This window comes from Branchiostoma lanceolatum, chromosome 3, assembly GCF_035083965.1.
Source record: "Branchiostoma lanceolatum isolate klBraLanc5 chromosome 3, klBraLanc5.hap2, whole genome shotgun sequence".
In the NCBI taxonomy this organism is placed as follows: Eukaryota; Metazoa; Chordata; class Leptocardii; order Amphioxiformes; family Branchiostomatidae; genus Branchiostoma; species Branchiostoma lanceolatum.
This window is the reverse complement of record NC_089724.1, coordinates 23,948,397-23,970,974: the sequence shown is the minus strand read 5'-3', so window position 1 is coordinate 23,970,974 and position 22,578 is coordinate 23,948,397. Positions and strand designations below refer to the sequence as shown.

The 22,578-nt window shown below is 40.5% G+C and overlaps 1 protein-coding gene and 1 long non-coding RNA gene across 2 annotated transcripts; both read right to left on the bottom strand.

Moving 5' to 3' along the window:
• Nucleotides 1-1,228: 1,228 nt before the first annotated feature.
• LOC136431145 (uncharacterized) lies at nucleotides 1,229-4,333 on the bottom strand. The gene is made up of 2 exons (XR_010754987.1): nucleotides 4,210-4,333; nucleotides 1,229-3,464 (listed from the first exon to the last, which is right to left on the bottom strand). It is a non-coding gene; the product is annotated as an uncharacterized lncRNA (long non-coding RNA).
• Nucleotides 4,334-4,407: 74 nt separating this feature from the next.
• LOC136429451 (VPS10 domain-containing receptor SorCS3-like) lies at nucleotides 4,408-21,938 on the bottom strand. The gene is made up of 26 exons (XM_066419282.1): nucleotides 21,609-21,938; nucleotides 21,263-21,327; nucleotides 19,967-20,066; nucleotides 19,467-19,622; nucleotides 18,925-18,998; nucleotides 18,434-18,498; nucleotides 17,967-18,085; nucleotides 16,395-16,481; nucleotides 15,746-15,916; nucleotides 15,116-15,265; nucleotides 14,524-14,626; nucleotides 13,842-13,918; nucleotides 13,300-13,394; nucleotides 12,819-12,926; nucleotides 12,371-12,488; nucleotides 11,695-11,831; nucleotides 11,233-11,352; nucleotides 10,797-10,965; nucleotides 10,188-10,371; nucleotides 9,634-9,797; nucleotides 8,458-8,599; nucleotides 7,504-7,616; nucleotides 6,832-6,984; nucleotides 6,093-6,192; nucleotides 5,487-5,601; nucleotides 4,408-4,498 (listed from the first exon to the last, which is right to left on the bottom strand). The coding sequence occupies exons 1-26, from the start codon at nucleotides 21,894-21,896 to the stop codon at nucleotides 4,408-4,410; spliced, it is 3,264 nt and encodes a 1,087-aa protein (XP_066275379.1). The 5' UTR covers nucleotides 21,897-21,938.
• Between the last annotated feature and the right edge of the window lie 640 nt (nucleotides 21,939-22,578).

The following is a 22,578-nucleotide window of genomic DNA, read 5'->3' as shown; positions in this document are numbered from 1 at the left end:
AGTCTAGTTGGCAATTCATGGGTGTATATTTCGTTTACTACAGACATTTGTAAGAAATGTAAAATTCGAGTGATTACGCTTCACTTTCATCAAAGAGTTCTATGAAAACTATAAACCGAATAAGAAAAAAATAAACGTAATCTTTTATGACATCTAGAGCAATACAATAGAAATGTTACAATAGGAATGTTGTTAACATTATTTGCCTGTGATTCTTGCAGAATGTAGCGAGTGTACATAACAACAGTTCCAAATGGCTGTTCTATTCCAAACATTTGAGCAAATTTCATGGTTCTAGAAGTTAACAAAGCAAGCCAGCAAAATAATTCCTCAAGATGTCTCCACCCCGGGGGCATTGCCAAAAAAGTGTCAACATGACAAATATATACATACCACAGAATCAGCTTCAAGTCATTATACCAAATTCATATTCATAAAATAACACACTACACAGCAACAACATTTCTAGGGAATTCTGAATCGTTTCACAAAATAAGGCAAAGAAATCAAAGCACATTTGAGTAGAGTTGGACTTGCACAAATTGGAATGGATGAAAGTCTTATGCATGTAGTATGTAGAATATGCTTGGAAATTTGTTTTGTTTGCCTCTATTTCTCACTCAGGTCACACTGATTTTCTGGGTGACATCCGCACGCATGTTGATTTTACATGATGGTTATAAAAAAGGAAATTACATAATGTATGTCTCCTCGGAACTACCTGCAAAGATGCCATAGAATTGTACAAAATGTTGAATATTTTAAAACAAGTAGAATCTAAAAAATTGTATGTTACGCCATCGATCTTCTGTGAGTTGAATCAAGCTTTGTTAACACTTGGACAGTGTTTTTCTTTCGTTGCCTGCTATAATTTTGCACGCTTTCATCAGCCGTGACAAAACCTCCTTGTTGTGGTGTGCCCAGAAGATGTCGTGCATAAAATCAAGTCCGTGCGGCCCAAGGATGGGACATGACCGCTTCATTCTATCAAATCAAATTGCTTAATTTGCATATTCACAAATCAAGTGGTCCCCATTATAAGCTGCATAACAGCACACATCCTGCCAACCTTCCATGAACATGGCCCAGAATAAATCTAGACAAACTACTTATTCATCAAAGTCATGTTAAAAACTGTACAGTAAAATAAATAATGAAATAAAAATAGAACGACAAAATAAAAATAGTACAGATGAGAACCATGCAGGTCATACAGATGTAGAGGCCATTAGAATATCAAATACCGTTTACTTCATATTTTTCTCCAAGCCATAACTACACCTCTCGATTCAAGTTTTGGCACCACGCATTCTATTTTTAGCACAATGACAAATATATCTGTAGTATGACAACAATTGTTCAAAACTGTAGGTATGTCTTTAACTTGCATTGCATTTACTGATACTGTCACTCAATGCATTTGATTGTACATTGTTTAGATAGTGCTTACTTTCTGCATCTGTTTCTGTATAGCCAGCATAACCACCCTTCGGCGTAACACACCAGCTTCGCAGGCACGCGGTGCAGCAGCAGCTGATCATATTACGCTGAACAAGCAATGCCTCTACCGTACAGTATATCTTGAGTATTGCCGTTAGCTTCTACCTACAAGGGGTATCTAATCTAAAATAAGTTATCATATTATATCAAAACTGCATACATGTCATGATAAAGTTTACATTTTTCACATACAGTTCTTGTGGCTTTTACTTCACAACACATCCATACAACTATCCATAGCTCTTTTTGCGCGTACAGACAAGAACATCTGTCCCCTTAATCTCTTCAAGACAATAGCTATCAAATATTTACAGTCATGTAACAATGTTAGTAACTATGCTGCAACAACACTTCTCATACATACAGCTACATACACCTATATTGTAAGGGTAAGTGGTTGCAAGGAGGGTTGATTTTAAACCTTCTTGGTGGTTGGAATGATAATAAGTGACATTTTAGGCCAAGTTACCTTCAAGTAATCATCATGATCATGTTTCATACTCTTAACAAGTTGGAACGTACACAAACTCTAGCTCCCAGTATTCACTAATTATACATCACTTCAGTCAAGTCTTTTCCACTTGAACAAGTTTCTGAGTCGATAATACAGGGTTACATAATTGCACCCTCTGTTAAAGCGATAAGATACAACGTTACATAGTATTACATGATGTAGATTGCACATCGTAGTTTAGTATACACAGTAGTGGTATACAGACCATTATTCCATTATAACTACTTCTGGCTCATTCATGATTAGAATTAACCTTTAGCACACTGAAGTACATGCAGCCATTTGGCTACCTAGTCTCTATTTGTTATGGGGTTAGGTAGCTCTCCAGCTAGGAGAAGGTTAGAAACAGCCCAGACCCTGAGGCAATGCCAAAAACTACAGATTTTTTCTTCTATGTAGTCGTCAAATCACACACAGTATGTACAATTCCTCTTACAGTCTGTGCCTTCAATTGTCTTCCTTTCAGCTACACAGTAATAGTCTTGAAAATACCTAGCACTTTGACATACATGTATATGGAACCCTTACAATACCGGTAGTCTAAGTGCCACCCTCAAAATCCTGCAACAATAAAACTTAAACTAGGCATATATCGAATGATTGACAGCTGTGATGGACAAGCATTACCATGGAAACTGCAGTTAAATGTTTCTCAGCTCCTCGAGGCCTCCTACTCTAGTTTTGAGTGACCCCTTCCTTCCATACATGTTTTGATTGGTCGTTTCATTCATTTGTTAGTACACAGTTTAGAGAATGACTGAAATGTGGCCACCACCCTGTTACATCCACTAGAGGCAGCAACCGTCAAGCAATTTATCAGCAACCAAACATTTGATAGATCGCTCAACGAATTTCATATATAAATAACAAGTTTGCTTGATGTTTTGTGTATTCTGTACTTTCTTAAATCATACTTTTACATCGTGCATCATATTCCAATGATAAAGTAGTCTCGCATGCATCCAATTTAGCTCGCTCAATGGTCACTTAGCGATTGCTGTCTAGTAGTGGAAATGGGCCTTTAGTAATTAACACCTAATTTTCTCTCCTCTCTTCACAAATACAGCAAAATTATAACTTCATGTAACACACACACACAGACACACACACACACACACACACAATTGACCTGACATCACAAACATCCACAAAATGACCAATTCCCTAACCCTGCCCAGCTCCTTCAAAATGTAAAAATGCAAAATAAAAACATAAAAAATGCAAATATTTGACAGACATGCAGGAATTCTCTCAATGGTCGAACCACTAATTGCCATTCTCTCAATTGCCGTACTCATTGGTTGACCTGCTAATTGTGATGGACATTCAGGGTCTGTTAAACCTGCTTAAAGCTCCTCCCCTTTTGTGATTGACAGCTAACAAGGCATGTTCCCTCCTCCACCAGTGCTTGGCCCCACTCCCGACATCATCACCAAAGTGGGTTGGCTTACTGAAAACATAGAATGGTCAAAAACTTAGCCCAAATGCAGACATACACAATTAGAGACAGCACTTGCCTAAAACAGACCAGCATTTGGGCTAAAAATGGCTGCAAAATTACACTTAGATTCTGTAACCTCCATCAACTGGGCAGGTTACATATACCTGCCACTTTGAAAAACAGTGTTTTTGAGATATTGCTTGTGCAGAACCCCCAGGTATGCACAGTTTAGACATACATAAGTGCAACAATTCAAACTGGTGGACCTTTCACCCAGCTTAGCCCCATCACACAAAGCCGACCATGTTCTCCTGACCTTCTCCTGACCATGACTGGTCGTGAATAACATCATCTGTGGTTGGCTACTATACCGGTCATCTATGCCACACCACCTATCAAATACTGGATACTACCACTACTACTAACAGTACTACTACTGACGACTACCAATTTTGAAAAATCAAAGTCGTGAAAGTCCTCTTCTGCTAGGATGCAATCAGAGTAACAAACTGGAGCAGCTATAATTATAGGATGAATTCCAGGCTAGTCTCAACCCAGCCAGACCTCGGGAGCAAAGTCGTGAGAAGGTCATGGAAGCTTCCTGTAGTTTGTACTAGAATATTGTATAGCCTAGAACCTTCTTGTAATTTGTCTAGATTGATATAGCCAGTAGTATTTTGCCATACGTTGTGCCTGTTACAATCGCTGTGCTTTAAACCTTGACTTGACTTGGAAATGATTGACAGGGGCTCACCTGGTTGGAAAGAGTCGTCCTCGATGTCATCCAGGAACTCCTCCTCTGTGATCTCCTGGTCCAGCAGGTCCTCCGCAGGGGACAGCATCTCTCCCTGCTCGTTCATCAGGCTTGTCGGGGCAGGCACCAGTTACTTCTCTCTCGTTTCCTGTTAAAGGCACAATATGGGAGTACCAGTTACTTCTCTCTCGTTTCCTGTTAAAGGCACAATATGGGAGTACCAGTTACTTCTCTCTCGTTTCCTGTTAAAGGCACAATATGGGAGTACCAGTTACTTCTCTCGCGTTTTCTGTTAAAGGCAGAATGTGGGAGTACCAGTTACTTCTCTCTCGTTTTCTGTTAAAGGCACAATGTGGGAGTACCAGTTACTTCTCTCTCGTTTACTGTTAAAGGCACAATATGGGAGTTTATTTCACAAGCAGAAATAATAGAATATAATGTAATGTTTGATGCCACCTTGCCGCCACTGGCTAAGTTGTGTGTATACATAGCACAAAACACTGAGTTGGTAACTGTTACAACTTTATAAAGGGGTGTCCCTGTGGTGTAGTGGTCTGCGCCTTTGCTACTCTGCCACATCTGGTTCAAATTACTTGGACCAGAAGGACTGGGGTTCAAGCCCCACGTAGGACACCTCTGGACAAGAGGCGCATTGAGTCATACCAAAGACTTTATAAAAATGGTACATACTTATGAAACAGTATGGAAGTTAAACACACTCCACTGCCAGTGGACTAGCCCCCTGCTGCAGTGATTGCACCACAGTGTGGCCCAAGGGCTATAAAACGGAGATGGGCACCGCCCTATACATCAATTATGGTGTGGGAGGATTTTAACTTAACAACTTTATAAAACATCTTGTTCACTGCAGCACAACACAGCACAAAAGAAGAGTTCAAAGATCTTAAGACTTTGTGAAATGTTGTATGCCTTGTTTGATTGTAGTTCATCAATTATGCAAATAAGGTTTTGATTATGTCATTCTTTGGTGAACATGAACAGTTATATCATGAAAAGGAAAATATCTAACCTCAAAAACACTGACATTTGTAGACAGACCAGAAACATTAACCTCCTCAAGAATTACTTGCCTCTTCCATGTCTTATTAATGACAAATTCTATCAACTCTGAGCTGTAATTCTGGTCACTTCGGTGGTGTCATCTTCCTATTCACTTCATGGCAATCTACCGACAGTGTATTCAAATAACAGTACAGATACACACAAACAGACATACTGAAAATGTATTAGACTCTGTTCCTGGACCATGACCTTACCTTTTCCAGAAGTATGCAAGCAGCAGAAGGAGGAGGATGATGATCAGCAGGACTAAAACTCCAATGATAACAGACTGGTAACTGCCCTGGGGCTCAGGAATGGGAGGAGCACATTCTGGAACAGAACATTACGACACAGTATAAACATGGGGAAATACAGCAGTCTGATTGGTCTGTTCCTGACCAATCAACAGCATGAAATTAGGGGTATACAACAATCTGATTGGTCTGATCTTGACCAATCAAGAATATAAAAATTGGGGAATACAGCAGTCTGATTGGTCTGTTCCTGGCCAATCAGGGAACATGAGCCAAGATGACATACCGCTTTTATCTTGAAACAATACGCTTGCAATAAGTTCACGGTTTGAAATGCACCGTGTGCAGTGTGATGCAAATAAGTGTGTGTAAGATGTCGAGGTTGAAGACCCCTGGCAATTCTTTTGGTCTTCAATTGGCCAGGGGTCTTCAACTTTGACATCTTACCCACATTCATTTGCATCACACTGCACACGGTGCATTTCAAACCGTGAACTTATTGCAAGCGTATTCTTCAAACTGTGTACTAGCTTACTGACACTCATGTACATTGTAGAGTTGGCCTACCTTGCAGGACGTAAACTCTCAGTGCCTTGACTATCAAACCACCAGCAAGGATCATGGTCACTTTATCGGCATCCACAGCAGACTTCAGTGACTTAGTGAGCTGCAAAGGTGTTTTAAATATTACAAGGTTTATGTAAATCAGCGGTGGAATTAAACATGACATTGTAAATCTTGAAACTTTTACTGTGGTTTTAGTTTTGCAGTTTTCGTGGTGACACTGAGAATATGCGTTGATTACTTCATACATGTAACTGTACTACAGACTTGTTTCAACCACAAATTCAAAACACTGCAAAAACTTCCCTCCTAAATGAATTTAGAGTGAAATGGGTCCAAAAATTGGATTCTAGCATTGGAACGTTTTGGGCAATGTCTAGGGATTTCAAAAAAATTATTCCATGACATCTATTTGTGTAGGGTTATGTATGAAAATGTAGTGTTGTACACTTGTCTAGTATTTAGCAAATAGAGTCAGAAACAAAATCATAAAACTTTTTGTCAGACTCTATTTCTTGTTTAAGTTTTGAAGTTATATGATTCCAGATTCAAGTTTTGAAGAGAGACCGCACATTATAACGTCTATAATCAAGTTTTTCTGACTTAATTCAGGTATTGTACAACCACAATTTTTCTGTTCACCCAACTTTTTGGCTTGGTGAACCAGTGCACCGATTCCCATACAGAAATGAATTACGCACCCTGGTAACTACATGTAAATTATCCAAAGGCATACACGTACTTCGTTCACACAGTTGGCTGCTTCTGCGCTGTTCTCCTCTGGTACTGAGAGCTCAGCGGTGAGGTTACAGGGTGGGAACACCGACACCAGCACTCGGGTGGGGATGTAGGGGAACACCGTCACAGCCAGGTGGGCAGCTGACACATTCAACACCTGTACATTTGCATATATGGCACAGTCAGTCAGGTCAGAACGTAGTAGTCAAGTGGCATCTGTGTAGCTTACAAATTAAAACTCAACTTTTTGTGAATAGTTTCATCAGGCAGGTAAATCACTAGATGACCAAGTTCTTCACACACAACCAGCTACTTTTCCAATGGTCATAACATAGAAGATAGATTGTAACAGTATATACAGGCTTATAGTGCTAGGAAAATTCCTTTAGGTCTTAACGTCCCGTCGTAGGGATTGTGACCCATTCCAGTAGTGTGCATATCGCGTGAACGACACAGCCAGGATTTAAACTCACAACTTGTTAGTGAAGAGGCAGGGTTTAGCTCCAGTCTAGCCATGCACTGGATTTACATGTATTTTTTTTTATAATATAAAGTGCATGAAACAGTCAAAAAGAGATAGCTATGACAGTGTATTGTATGGATTCCACTCAAACTCGAGGTTCTGAAAGTCACACACAGACCGTCTGAAACATGTTAGAGGAGTGACAGCACTTGCCTCTTGCAGCTGTTTCTCCAGGAGGTCACCAAATTGCTGTCTCCACTGTGCTGTTCCCTTGTTGGCCATGTCTAACGTTGCTGTGAAGGACAGCTCCAGAGTCTTCAGGATATCTGATAATGTGGAAAAATAGAGGTTAAACTGTTACAGAATGTGAACACCATTCGAAAATGAAAACTGGTGACTTGCTATGATAAAAAAGATCAAGCAACTGTTTTCTGTCCCATAGGTTAAATATATAAAAAAGATACATTGAATGTAAACTAGCACCAAACAAAAATTTGGAAACTGTGGTTAAGAAGATAAATCTAATATTTTCGAACAATACATTTGGTTCCCCTTCCATGAAAAAAGAGTAACTCTTGCAACTGATATGCAACGAGACTTGCACCCTGATGAACTGAAGTTGGTAAAAACTGAGAAGTCCCTAATAGTAGAAAGTCTGTAATTATATGAGTCTGAGAGAATATATGAGTTATGACATTTATCAAAAATAAATACTATCAAAAATAAATGTCCTATTGCAAAATGAGCCAAATTTTGGAAAAAGGTAAAGGTAGCCCCAAAGCCTTTTTGAGGCCGTGCGGGCAGTGGGTTGTTTTATAATCTAATGTGTCTAAGGCACGATACAGGAAACCGGAGCCCAGCCCTTTCCTTCCACCGTCTTTCATCACCCCAACCAAAGTCAGGTTCCCATTTTTACACCTGGGTGGAGTGAGGAACGTTGTGTAAAGTGTCTTTCCCAAGGACACAAGATCGGCGACATGACAGGATTCGAACCCAGGACCTCTGCCCTGATGTGTCTTCATGAATGCAAACGAATCCTAGCAGTCTAGAACACAGTAGACTATAAGTCTGATTGGTCAATTCCTGACCAATTAACAGACAGGGAAATACAACAATCTGATTGGTCCGTTCCTGACCAATCAAAAGGATTGGTAAAAATGAATCTACCATAGACTTGTATGTCCTCCTCCTGTTGTATCCTGCTGACAGGGTTGATGGCCTCCACTGTCCAGCTGTATGCACCAGTCTCTCTGTACGTGTGCAGCATGGACGGCCTCCAGGACAGCAGGGGAGTCTTGGTGTCTGTCTCCTGTACAGTACACACAGTATGTAAAAGCGGTCGAACCTCAGACTGAGGATGAAGCATGACGTTTTTTCGTTAACTAGAAGTGCAATGCGGCTTCGCTACGGCTCGCGTGTTTTTGACCAAGGACACCGGGTCACCCCTACTCTTTTCGATAAGTGTGTTGGGTTCTTTTACGTGCAGAGGTTTGGCGCCCTGAAGCTCCCTCATACACGGGGCCGCCGGCTTTATGTCCCCATCCGATAGGACGATGCGCATCTTTTCCAGTCGTGTCTAGGCACGGGCGCGAACTCGGGCCGCTGGCTCCACGGTGTAAGTATATGTCAGGCTAGAGATTACAATATGGTGGTAGAGAAAGTGGGATCTGATCTGTCAGAACAATCTAGCAGTAGATATCCTAATCGGAGGACCAAGGATACAATGTGATGTTTTTCATATTATGTCATACCTGTGCCGCGAAAACGTTCAGTACAGGTGTTCCGCATCGAGTGATAATTCACCGTATTACATGGGGTTCTACTATTATCACACAGGCTTCCATACAATATTTAGAATGCACTTCGAGTGCGCAGAGCGGGCCGCTGTCGAAAATTGGAGCTGCAGCTGTTACAACTTATATATTTCCTTTTAGTTACTTAGTTTACCTATTAAGTGTACCTCATACACAGCCGGTGTCATTGGAAGATTTCCTCAGCGCCATTTCGCATCACACATGGGACGATATGCACTGGACATCATATTCCAGCCTATGCCTACCATGCGAGGTACTCACTCACTCACTCACTCACTCACTCACTCACTCACTCACTCACTCACTCACTCACTCACTCACTCACTCACTCACTGTAGATTAGTCTCTGAGAATTACTGTTGGTGTTGCTTGCCATGTTCAGTTGTTGTGCAATAAAGTTCAATCATTCATTCAAATATACGATGAAATGATTCTATGATCATGAATTGTTTTCTTTCTCCCTATCATAATCAGTTATTGGATGGGCATAATCTAAAAATGAAAGCAGAAGGAGAAAACCCCTTTTCACCTCTTCATCATCAAAGTCCCACACATAGTGGATGAGTCCGAGTCCTGATTGGTTACTGATTGTTGGCACATGACCATCCCCAGCCAATGGGGTTACAGTGAAGTTCCAGGGTTTGTTGACACACAGAGCTGAGGGTGCACATGCCTTCAAGGTGGTGATCTTATCTGTCGGAAGAGAAATATAACAGGTGAGCTCAGAATTATGGAGAAATGAAACTGTTTGCCAACTCAATAGATTGGACTAATTTTGCCTGAACTGCTCAATTTAGCTGACTCAATTGTTCTGGACACAAGACTTAATATGCTCTTACATGTACATGTAGGCTCAGAGTTAAGGGAGTATACCTGAGCTATAAAATACATGTACCAGACATCTGCTTTTGGTCTTGAAAAAAATGTCAGAGTCCAGCAAAATAAACTATCTGGGTGTAGTGAGGAACGTCATGTACAATGCCTTTCCCAAGGGCACAAGATCGGTGGCATGACAGGATTCGAACCAAGGACATCTGGGTTCTAGGCCAAACACCCACAGGACCCCACTAATAATGTACCTACCATTGACCTTGATGTACATGGTGGTGGAGGTGCACCCTGCGGAGTTGTTGGCCGACATGGAGACCGCGTACGTCCCCGCCGTGTCGTAGCTGTGCACCTGAGTGGAGCTGTTCCTCAGACCTGGCTGGGAGGTCACCACACCGTCGCCAAAGTCCCAGGTGTAGACGGTGCTCGCTTTAGACCCCTGAAGGTAAAAGATTAATGAAAAATTGTTATGATAAACATCCTACTGTCACAAAGTTAACAAGCTTCAGCCGTATTTGTTGATTGGTAGAAGGCTACCGAATTTAAAATCCCCAGAGAATCGAGCATGTTTTTCACCTAAAAATCTACCTCATCACGTTGGACAGGACTCAGAGACTTGCGAACATTGACTGATCTCTAAAAATCTCGCTATGATTGAGAGAACACTATGCATATTGCTGAAAACGTCACTTAGAGCTTGCAGACTCGTCGGTCAATCATTTTCCCTGCTGTGCGACAGAGATATAACGACTGCATTCAAATGCTAGTTAACTTTGTCCCTTCTACAATGTACCTAAACCCATACCTTTTGCAACTGTGGACCAAAAAGACTACCCTAGCAGGGGAAGAATAAGCTGCACTTACCCTGTCCTGGGTGAGGTGGAATGTTACATTGGTATGTGTGGGGGCTGCAGGTCCCACGTCGGCTGTCAGGTGCAGTCCCTCCGCCTTCTGCAGTGGGCACGGCACCTCTCTGGGCTTGTACTGATCCGTTACACCCCCTGTACAGTTGTCAGATGGAATCTTCCTATACCTGATAATTCAAAAGTTGAATACAGTTAGAATCCTTCACATGCCTTTCGGTCTATTGGGATAGTGCCTATTTCTGGTAGTGTAGAGTGTTCAACTACCATACTCTTTCTCATTTGAAAAAAAACAAAACGCTGAGTGCTAAGCAGAGAAAGCTGTCTGTACCATTTTTCAAGTCTTTGGTATGACCTGGTATGATGGTTTGGTATGAAAAAGTCTCAAGAATATTTACTTACGATAAGCTGGAAATGTACAACATGTATGGACCTACCCAGAGCTCCTGAGGAAGAAGTGTCCCTCAGGACATTCACCTAGCGGTTGGTTTGGGTCGAACCAGTCAGTAACTGTACACACCGTCCTGTTTGCACCGGACCGCTGAAAACCATAGTCACTGAAACAAAAGTTTCATTTTATGACATCTGTGGCTGCTTTGGTTTTGATGTGCTAAAACATAGTCAAATTTATTTTCAATAAGATTGGCCATCAAAATGTGGTATTTCTGTATACTAGTACATCTTTTCCCTGTTTAGTCACTCTACATTATTTGGAAATCATTAAAGCAAGCCTAACCACATTTACAATTGTCCAAGTATATATTACCACTTTTGCTTTAGATCCTCAATATTCATAAAACTGCAGACACACACCAAAACAAACAAACAAACAAACATACAAACTCTTTAGAATACCTCTGTTTTCAGAGAGATTGACAATAATTGACTGTTGCCCTTACCACTCAAAGTCCTCGGGCGTACACTGACATACGGTCATGTTGATTTCTCTCTCGTAGTTCCTTCCGTTGTAACATTCTGAGTCCATCTTCCTCCTCTCATATACTTTCCTTTCACCTAGCAAACACTGTCTCCCCAGCTATGTAGAAATACAAAATAGACATGTTTCCAATGTCCAATCTGTACAGCATAAAACATTTCATGACTCGATTTTATCAGCTGCTTTAAAACCCATAATGGAAAAAATATTAATCTACTTTGATCTTGATTGTTGCAGTGAACAGGGATTAATATGTACATGTATAACATTGAGTTTGCTATTGGTTTCCAAAACTAGTATGATCAAAATGGGCCAGGTTAACAAAGTTAACAAAGGATAAACTTATTCAAAACCTTTAAATCTAAAACATGATAAACATTGTTAATTGTTATTCATAGCCATGTCTCTCTCTTTTAACCGTGACCAAATAAAAAGGGACAACCAGCGGAAACTATAGAGGATGGTACCCAGGCCAAATCATTATTTGAATTTGCAGTGATTAGTGTTTTTTTCTTAATTAGCTGCACCTATGTTTGACCAATAGGAAATGAAAATGTCACTCTAGAAATTTTGTGTTAAGTCAAAATTGAAGCCTTGTTGAAGATTTCTGTAAGGTCAGAGCAAAGTGGTCATCCTACCTGGTCACTGGGCACCCAGGTGGTGTAGTCCTGGTCGGTACACTTGGCTGTCAGGATAGAGCCAAAGTCCAGTCTGACCACATACCAGCGGGAGTCCGCCTGGAGGTGACCAAATACCCTAGGGGCAACAAACAAACTCAGTTAATCTTTACAAACAATGTTCATGTTTACACAGTTCCGATGAAAATACAGAATACATAATTATAATATTCTTCTCCATAATTATACAATACTAAAATTGTTCTACATATTCAAAACTGCATCCCATTTGAGAGGATGTCCCTAACCGAAGCTAGGTACTCATTTTCACCTGAGTGGAGTGAGGAAATAGGTGTTAAGTGCCTTTCCCAAGGGCACAACATTGGGTACTGCTAGGGATTCGTACCCAGAACCTTCAGATTCTAAGTCTACAACCCCAGCCACAAGGCCCTGCAAGTCGATTACTCACAGGATGATGAGCGTGGCCTCCCCTGGCTCGTTCAGCACCCCGTCAATCAGGAGCGGGGTGTCCGTGAACTTGAACGACTCCCACTTCTGGCCCTCGGTACAACTGTACCTGTGGAACAACACAGTCTTTATCTTTCCTCAGCACAAGGCAACACCAATGCAGTTGTGTGGTTCTCAAGATTTTTGCATCAAATTTATGGAGCAGGCAGGCAAAGTAAGAATTTTTAAAAAAGCACCCTATAATAGACCCCAATTACAATATTGTACTAACCTCAGAAGAGAGAAAGTCAGGATGGTTTTTGTATCAAACAATGAATTTGTAACTTCTACTGCATTGAGTAAAGGGCACAACTAAGAACACAAGGACTTCCTTCAACTATTCATGCCAAGAATATGAGTATATCCTTAATGGCACATGATTTTAAAAAAAGAACTGCTACTGTATGTACCAATAAATTGCAGGAAGTGTGGGTATAGCTTACTCCAAAGTGTCTGTAGGCCTGCCAGACTCCAGTTTGACTGCTACAATGGCCCCACCGTGGTCCGTAAATACAACATAGTAACGATCCTCCAACACCTGCACCAAACAAAGGGAAATCATATCCAATGGCAGGGCTCGAAATATACTCAGTGCATATTAAGCACTTTTGTGCACCTAAATTTGGAGCTGTGCACCTGACTTTTGAATGTGGGTGCACAATTATTGTGCACCTAGATATTTCTGAAGGGTTAGTATACTGTGTAGAGGTATTGTACACTTAAACAATTACAATTATACATATTTCAAGACATTCAAGTGTCAGAATAAATGCTAAAACCTTTGTTGTATCATTTGTTATGAATTTGAGGCCTGCAAAAAAATTCTTAAAAACAATTTGACAACAAGCCTTTCCCCTACATGTTTGATGTGTTTGAGTTGAAGAATGCTTAGATTTTCAATTTCAGACAAATCAAGTTAAAATCGTATTTGAAAATGATTTGTCACCTTCAGAATGACCTGTAGATATTCCATGTGGTGACCTACCTGAGCCCAAGTCAGTCCTCCATTGTGGGACACGTACACATCTGATGATATGGAATCCAAATCATCCCCAACATTACCTACAACAGTCACATGTGTTTGAATAAAATGTTAAGTACAGACTAGAAAATGTAAGGCTGGAAACACATTCGTTTGTGCAGTCCTTTTAACAGTAACCTGCTGGCAAGTTTTCAACATTTAGATGGATTTTATACATTTAGATTCTCTCTATGGCTTCAGTATAGGCCAGGTAGGGCATACCATATGCTAGTAGCATAAAATTGTTAAACACTAGAAAGATCATCCATGCAAACCATATTACTGAGCACTCTGATGAGAACTGTTTTCCAATATTGTCCTGCATCAAAACATTATAGAATGATGTTCAAATAACACTGTGCTGTAAATGCATTTAAGTTCATATTGATTTAATTTTGCAGCAGGGTAAAAGTAGAATGTGTGCAGTAGTTTTAAGTTTGCTGTGGTTTTAGTTCTCAGTGAAACAAGGTCGTTAGGCAGAAGACAGAACAAACATTTTCACAGTGGTTCTAAGTTTGCAGTTAAGAGGTAATCGCAAAAACGTCAAAACCACAGCAAACTTAAAGCACTTACAGTACATGTATTTCCTTTCCCTTACAAGGGAGGAGACGTGATCCCAATAAAGAGAAAATTGCACAGTCTGTACCTTGTGCCATAACGAGACCCACAGAGGACTGCCTGGACATGACGGAGGGGATATGGTAGATGGTTTTGCTGAAGTCCATGTGCAAGTGAAGTGAACAAGATGGCTGTGTAAAGGGAAAAATGACATCATGTCATTTCAACATGGTTTTCTTTGGTACATTAATTTTCATATTTTGTATCTGCCAAAGTTCAGGCAGCTAATCCAACCCATAGGAGGTTTGGAGCCGAGGGTGATACAGAATACACCATGTTGTATTATTGAGTATGTCATACCCACCGGCACCCAAAAAGACAAAAATTTCAATGCGAAATGCACTAGAATTTTGAGCAAGTTTGGTGTCTCTGAACCAAAGATTATAACAACATCAATTGCAACTGTCAATTTCATGATTAGCTAGGTGTAAACTGTTACACAATCGTCATCATGAAATTGATACTTTTGTTACAGATTTTCTAATTATATATATAAAATGATGAACTTTATTGCTCGACAATTGTACATGGCACAATGTATGGCAACGATAACAGGAAAAACAATACAATGGATACTAAACTAGTCTATTCTATTCTATTTTGAGATATATATGTCATACCAAAGTGCAGTTGAAGAGCTGTCCATGGATGTCTTTTTCAGGTGCCTGCACCATGCTCCACTCTCCACCCTTGTCCCATGTGATGAGGGTACGAGGGTTTCTCCTTGGTGTGTGTTGGTTTGCCACAAACGTTCCCTTCAGGCCTTTCACCTTTGCAAAAGCAAAAACATGGAAGAATACTGTTATTGTCTAAAATATTCATTGATGTAATACATATAGATACAACACAAGACAGCACAATACAAGTCAAGTCAAAGCCATTATTAATAATTTTCTTTCGAAATCTTGTTCAGCTACATGGCCACTTTTCAACACATGTACAACGCAACACTGCATAACAAAGCACAGCACTGCATGGCACAACACAGCACAACACAGCACAACACAGGACAACGTGTTACAGCACAACATAGCATAGAACAGCACAACACAGCACACTGACAGCAATTGTTACATAGCACCTCACGATATAACACAACACAACATGACACAGCACAACATACAAAGTGAAACATAGTACAGCACCCCCAGCACAACATAGCGCAGCACAACACAGTATCTCATAGTGCAACACAACACAACACAACACAGCACAGCAAAACACAACAACCTTGCCCAGAGTTATCCTACCTCCTGCACATCCACCAGAAAGCCGCTGGGAAGGGACAGCGCCACCACATTCTCCAGTGTGAGTACGTAGTACAGGCCTGTCGTGTCGGACAGGTAGAGGCTGGTCAGGTTGTCACGATGGTTTGCCGCCAGGAAGACCTGGTCCTCATCTGTACTGAGGATGTGGAAATCCTACCACAGAAAGTGGAACAATAATAGGTGTGGTTAAGAATTGGACATTGATGTTTTATGGTCAAGGTACAGTCAAACCTGCCCAAAAAGACCACTCAGGGGACTGATAAAATATAGTCTATGTGTACAGGTGGTCGCTATAGACAGGAAAAGTATCTAAGGGACCACCATCTTTGAATTAGATTTTAGAACTGTATAACAGTAGGGGACGTGAAAATATTGATATAAAGCTTGGTGGGACACAAAACTGTGACATACATTTTTGTAAAACATTAGTACCAGTTATGAGTACATTGTATATTGTAGCAATAACAATGCAACGTAATAAGACTAATGATAAAAATCTTACACATTACATGTAAGTAACTACATGTATGCGATTAGCCTAGAAAGGTCTCTTTTGAATGGTTAAAATTGGATAAACCTTAGGTTACAGCATTCAATTTGACAAAAAACCCAAGCACTGATATCCTCCTACCTCAGCTCGTACATTCCTGGGCAGAACTGCCAGCTGGAAGTCTCCTCTCTTCCATGACACATACATGGTCACCTCAACTGCTGATTTCTGCAAAGACAAAAAAAAGAAAGACGTTAAAAAATACATGCATGCAAAACAATCATTAAAAAAAAGATATAATGGGGGTTACCCTAACTTATGATGCGCCCTAACTTAGGACGGATTTTTCAGTGATCTTGTTATGCATAAGTACGCCGTGTTTGTGTCCACTGACTATGCTCATAAGGAAGATAAATAAACCAAGTCCATGCACATAATTTTTATTTGCATTCAAAACATATGTGTACATATTCATTTCTTGTTTTGTCGAGAATAGTATTTTGACAATAATGATGGCAACGCTGAGTAGAGGGTCACTGCGTAGCTAGACGGCCCGACACCTAAATATACGACCGTACCTGTGCCAAGCAGATATACAACTACAATGTATCATACACATAAGAAATATAACTTCATATTAAACACACAAAAATTAGGTCTTTAAGTGATTGTTGAGAAGAAAACCGACCAAAGAAAACAACGTAAACATCGCTGCCGTCTGGCAACGTTGTTTTCCCGCCATTTTTTGGGGCCGCGATGGTGGCGGACTGCGATTCAACGCACAGCTTTGTAACGCTCTAACATGTGATTGGTACCGTCTATGAAAAGGAAACTGAATACAGATATGGCGAAGATATTTCCCAATAAGTAGACGGAGTATTGTTGATGTAAGCAGTGTCGTTTTTTCGTAATGATTTTGTAAGTCGGGTCACATGCAAGACGTACATGTACGTCGGGCCGCGCGCACAGTGCGAGGTAGCCTATTTCCCGTGAAAACATGAGCTGGGATGCGCTAGATAAAGCCCTTCTCACATGACGTTAGAAGTGCACACAGTCAAAATTTTCCGGTCAAAAGAAAGCTAGAATATAGCAGACTTCAAGCCTTATTTACATTTCCCTAACTTCATCACCAACTTCCGAAGAGAGAAAAATTACCAAAGCGTACTAAGTTAGGCACACTATCTGGCGTAGCACTAAATCAGAAGGTACATTCGTGAAAACGTCTCACAGCGTTTGCCGCTTGTAACTCGGAGCGTGAAGGGCCCATGAACAGTATGAATACATTTCTTGTCATGTATGTTCTTTAGATGAATGTGTTCAAAATTCATTCATTAAAACATGACCATTCTCTGGCAACCAGCAATGGAACGCCGTGAGTTCGAGCGCGTAAAAAAACGTCCTATGTTTGGGCGACTCCCGTTACAATTTAACATGCTCATGTACAAGCAGAAAATACTGCTAATTCAAAAGATAAAGTCCTCCCACACCATACATGGTGCCTGAATGGTTCCCTTCCTAAGCCCTTGGGCCACAGAACTTTGCGAAATCACTACAACGGGGGCTTAAGTTCACTCGTAGTGGCATGTTCAACTAACAAGTAACATAGTACAAGTATTACTCTTTCTCATAAGTGCTGAATGCTAAGCTGAGAATACTGTATTGTGGTATGATAAAAATAAGCCCTGGAAAGACCATAAGTACATGCAAGTGTACCTCAACAAAGATGTACTGGTCCTGGACCAGTAAGGAGTTCTTATCGATGGTGCTCAGGGTGCGGTGGGCGTTCTTGTGAGAACAGTGTGGAATGAGACAGCTGACATACAGATAACCACCTAAAAAGGAAGAACGCATAATCTGTAATTGGCTTTTGAATTTGATATCATGGTGAAATTTTTACCTTCAACAAGATGGTTTAATTTTCTTATTTTTCAGTGTGCATGTGTGTGTGTGCGTGTGTGTGTGTGTGTTTCTTTGTGAACAGCATAACTTGAGAAGTTGTGGATAGCTCTTAATGATATTTGGTATGTTGGAAAGTGTTTCCAAGATAACAAAAACAATTATACTATGGGCCCCCTGGAGGCTTTCCATGGTACGGCAGCAGGACTTCTGTTTTATCTATCTTGTTTTATATTCTATGGCAACTCTGACTCATGACAAAAATGTAAGATAGCAAATCTCACCTGCATGGCTGTCATACACCTCCATATGGACCAGGTGATCATCCTTGTCAACACCTTTCACACCCCTGAAACATGGAATGAAATTTGAGATACAAATCATATACACATGTAGATAATCAGATGAAGCTTTTGGCAACACATCAAGGACGGAGCCTTGCAAGAGGAGAGAACATATTTCATACTCTAGATATACTAGGTCATACACATTTTTATAATTAAGCATTTGGCAACCATTACAATTTCCAAATGGGTGCATGTCGATAAGAAATTCATGAACATGTCAGGGTACCCGTGTTAGGATACTTTTACAAAGTATCTTCTGTGGCTCAACAAGAAAGATACTATATAGATATGTATACTGTCAAAGCATCTTTAAGCACAGTATTAAGTGACAAACATCGTACTGTGATAGCAAGATCATAGAATAACTAGTCTCTGTATGATTGCTGTCATTATGCTTTTGTAAGAAGAGTGAAGTTTTAGGTTCTTACCAGAAGTAGTGTCCCTTTGTTACATGTGTGTGAAGAGTGTTCCACTGTTGTCCCAGGTTCATAGAAATGTAAAGCTAGAGACGGGTACAATAAGTACAACATAAATACAAGACGCAAAAAGACAGAACTAATTAATTTGATCCTGTCACACTAGAAAAGACCCCTACTGTCATCGATAATTGTGATGGGTTGTTTTAAGTGCTTGAGATGTAGCTGTATCAAAAAAGAGACTTCTGTTTTTTCTGTATTCTGAGAGAATGTCCCTATGTAAGTATGTAACGTTATTCATTCTAACTTGAGTGAAGAAATTTGTGTCAGGTGCCTTTCCCTAGGTCACCACCTTTCGACCTCCAAGGGATTGAAACCAAGACGCCTGGCCACGTAAGGTCATGATAAATGTTTACATGTAACAAACCTATACATGACGTCAAAACGTCCTATATCAAAGAACTTGTTTTCGTCCAGTCGCTGCATTTTAACACTGACAACACTAGCATGCACAAAGAACTTGCACACATCCTTTTTTTTCAAGTATCTGTTACCTTCTTTGAATGGGAGTCATAGCCTAACACCCAGTCATCCTGACTGGGGTGGAATGTCAGATCAGTAGGCTGGAACGGCAGGTTTTGGACCAGATGGTACGTTTCCCCTTCATCATCAGTGTAGTATAGGGACTTATTATTGGCAATGGCTATTAGCTACAGATAAAAACATAAGAAAGAGATGACCAAAAATCTGGAAGATATATCGATGTAAAGCTGCAATCAATCAATTAAGCAATCAATTAAGTAATCAATCACTCAATCAATTAAGCAATCAACCAATCATCTGCAAGCATGAACAGCTGATGCATGGTAGGACATTCTATAACAGGTATGTTAATTGTTATTATGATATAAAGCCTGAGCCATAGATTTCAATAATGTGTCTGAACCTTCTACATGTATTATTACTCAACTTCTCAAGAAAAAAATCTGAAATATGCAGCTGTATCTTTAAGAATCACTACTTAACTCAGACTACTATTTTGATAGAGTCCTACCTTGTTCTTGTTGATAGGACACACATAGTAGTGAGATAGCACTGTTCCCACTGCAAACTTGCTGGTCTCATTGTTAAAGTGGTGGCCATCGTCAGTTGATCTGTGGTTGGAGAAAAATGGAGTCATCAGTACATGTACGAAGTCTAACTGTGAACATCTTTGCTAAGTTAAAAAAGCTTTCATTATCTCAATATTACTATCAGTCTCACACACTGGATCTCATGGTTTTGAACTAGAGTTAGTTGGCCGCTTCAGATCTGCCCCATCATTAAACAGCACCAGATTTTCTGCCAGATGAGTGTTGGGGCATTTTTGGATGTTCTTTTTTGTGGTGGATGGCTTCAACTTCAAACCAATGCTGTACATTATGTACATTCTGTTGCAGAGCCCAGATGTCAGTCTATTAACTGATGGGTTTCATCCACAATTTGGCCTCACATGATTACAGAGTGATATCATGATCATCCTCCACTCCAATCATGGGTAGCAGATGTAAAACGAACCCGGATAGCACCCAATTGCAATGCCGTAAATTACATTCTGGCATAACCCTCAGGCACAATCTAGAAAAGACAACTCCCGGATCGAGGCAAGAAGTAAAACAGGTGTAACCAGACCGTAACCATGGCAACTTTAGGAAATTACTTCCTTGAACCACCTTGCTTAAAACATATGCTTCAATATTAACAGGTAACTAAGCATTAAAAAACTTTAACATGGTTTTGTGTGAAAAAGGCTGCTTCCTAATGTTTTGAAATTTGTTGTTGACTTGGTTTTTGTCGTGATTCGGTGAGTCTGCGGTATTTTAGATTTGCAGTTTTTGCAATTACTTCTCCACCCTAAAACTCATCACGACAGGCGTCAATACTGCCAAAAAGTCTATGCAGGTACTAGTAGGTGAAGGTCCCATATTCTTTGAGGCTGTAGGGGTTTAACTTAAAGGGGTTTGTTAACATATGTCTAGGGCACGGTATTGGAGGCCGGAGCCCACCCCTCTCCTTCCACCTTTAGTTCCCAACCAAAGTCAGGTACCCACTTTTTACACCTGGGTACAACGAGGAAAGTCGTGTACAGTGCCTTTCCCAAGGACACAATGTCTAGCTAGGAACTCCAGGAATCAAACCCGAGACCTCTTGATCTAGATCTGGTGCGTCAGCCTTAGTCACTCGGCCATTCAACGCCCCGAAAAGGGTCTTGCTATACAATTGCTTACAAGGAAAAACTGAAACATCTCATGAACCTTCGGTGCAGCTATTCTGACTGAATCTACAATACATGTTACAACATGAGACTTACCTCCAAAACGTGCTGTCCATCACCGACTGGTTATAGGCTATTCTTCTGGTCAGGACAAAGATTGCCTGGGTGCACACATGTGATCATGACAGTGAGCCAATAATCAACCATAATTCACCATCTTCTTTTTTTCGCAATGAAATTGCACAGACTAACAACACAGAAAAATCATCCATATACATTATTCAATAAACATTTGTAAACATAACGTTATGATCATAATTTTCTATTTTTGTATCCAGCAAAGTCAGATATGCTAGCTGTAGCGATCGTGCTTGCTGAAAAGCAATCAGCCCACTTAGAATACTCCAACGATGTTTCCTACATAAAGGTTTAGAACCCTTACCTCGCTGTTTTCTCCCGACCAGTGGATAATCGCTTGGTTGTGGTTTGTTCTGTTGGTCCCCAGAACGAAAACACTGCTTTCAAGTCGCGATTTGGTGCTTTTTATCCCACCTACATGTATACTTCTCTTCGATCTGTGAAGATGTAGAGGATCACTGTCTTCTGTGGTGGACCTCTCAACGACTTGAGGTCTATGCAGTTGCTTCCTAGAGGTTATTTTAGTCCACACAGGGTTGAAAATAAGAATCAAAACAAAAACACAGCCCAACAACTTCGCCGCAGTCGCCATTTTGGATGGACTTCGTCTCGCGAGATGTTGTGGGAAATGAAGGTGTTGTACGAGATTTTAAAAGAGGGCGCGGTTATTGGGGGCGGGAAGGGGGGATGGTCAAAATACGACGTTCTGATTGGAAGATCGTGTCCGCAACCAAGCACAGCAACGACGAAGCCTTGATAGATACCAGTTACATCCCATGTGCTGTATATTTAGTATTGACTCGTTCTGTCTGTCAATTCTAGTAACGCTGAAGAAGACTGAGGGATGTCATCAACGCACCTTGATATTTCTGAATCAGGGTAGATTGCAATTCTTTTGATATGAAGTGATATAAAAGAATAAAGTAATGCTACTTGAAACGTCTGACCGTTTCCAAAATCATATCCAGTTTTTTGAGTAACTGCTTTTTTGGCGTAAAGTAATGCTTGCTGCATCGAAGGGCAACTGTATTTAGGCTTATATATCCGGCCTTGCAATTTGAACCACTGGTGTTGGGAATGCATTTGGCTTTATTTGAATTGCAACAAAATAGCAAAAGTATTTATAATGGACAGAACGTGAAGTTCCATTGGCGGCCTCAAGCATACTTAGTATAACCAAGTTAAAATTTAGATTTTTTTCAATCTCCTTGGTATATCGGGCATATCATCATCATACATCGGGCATAAAACGTTACAGGTACGAAATACATGTA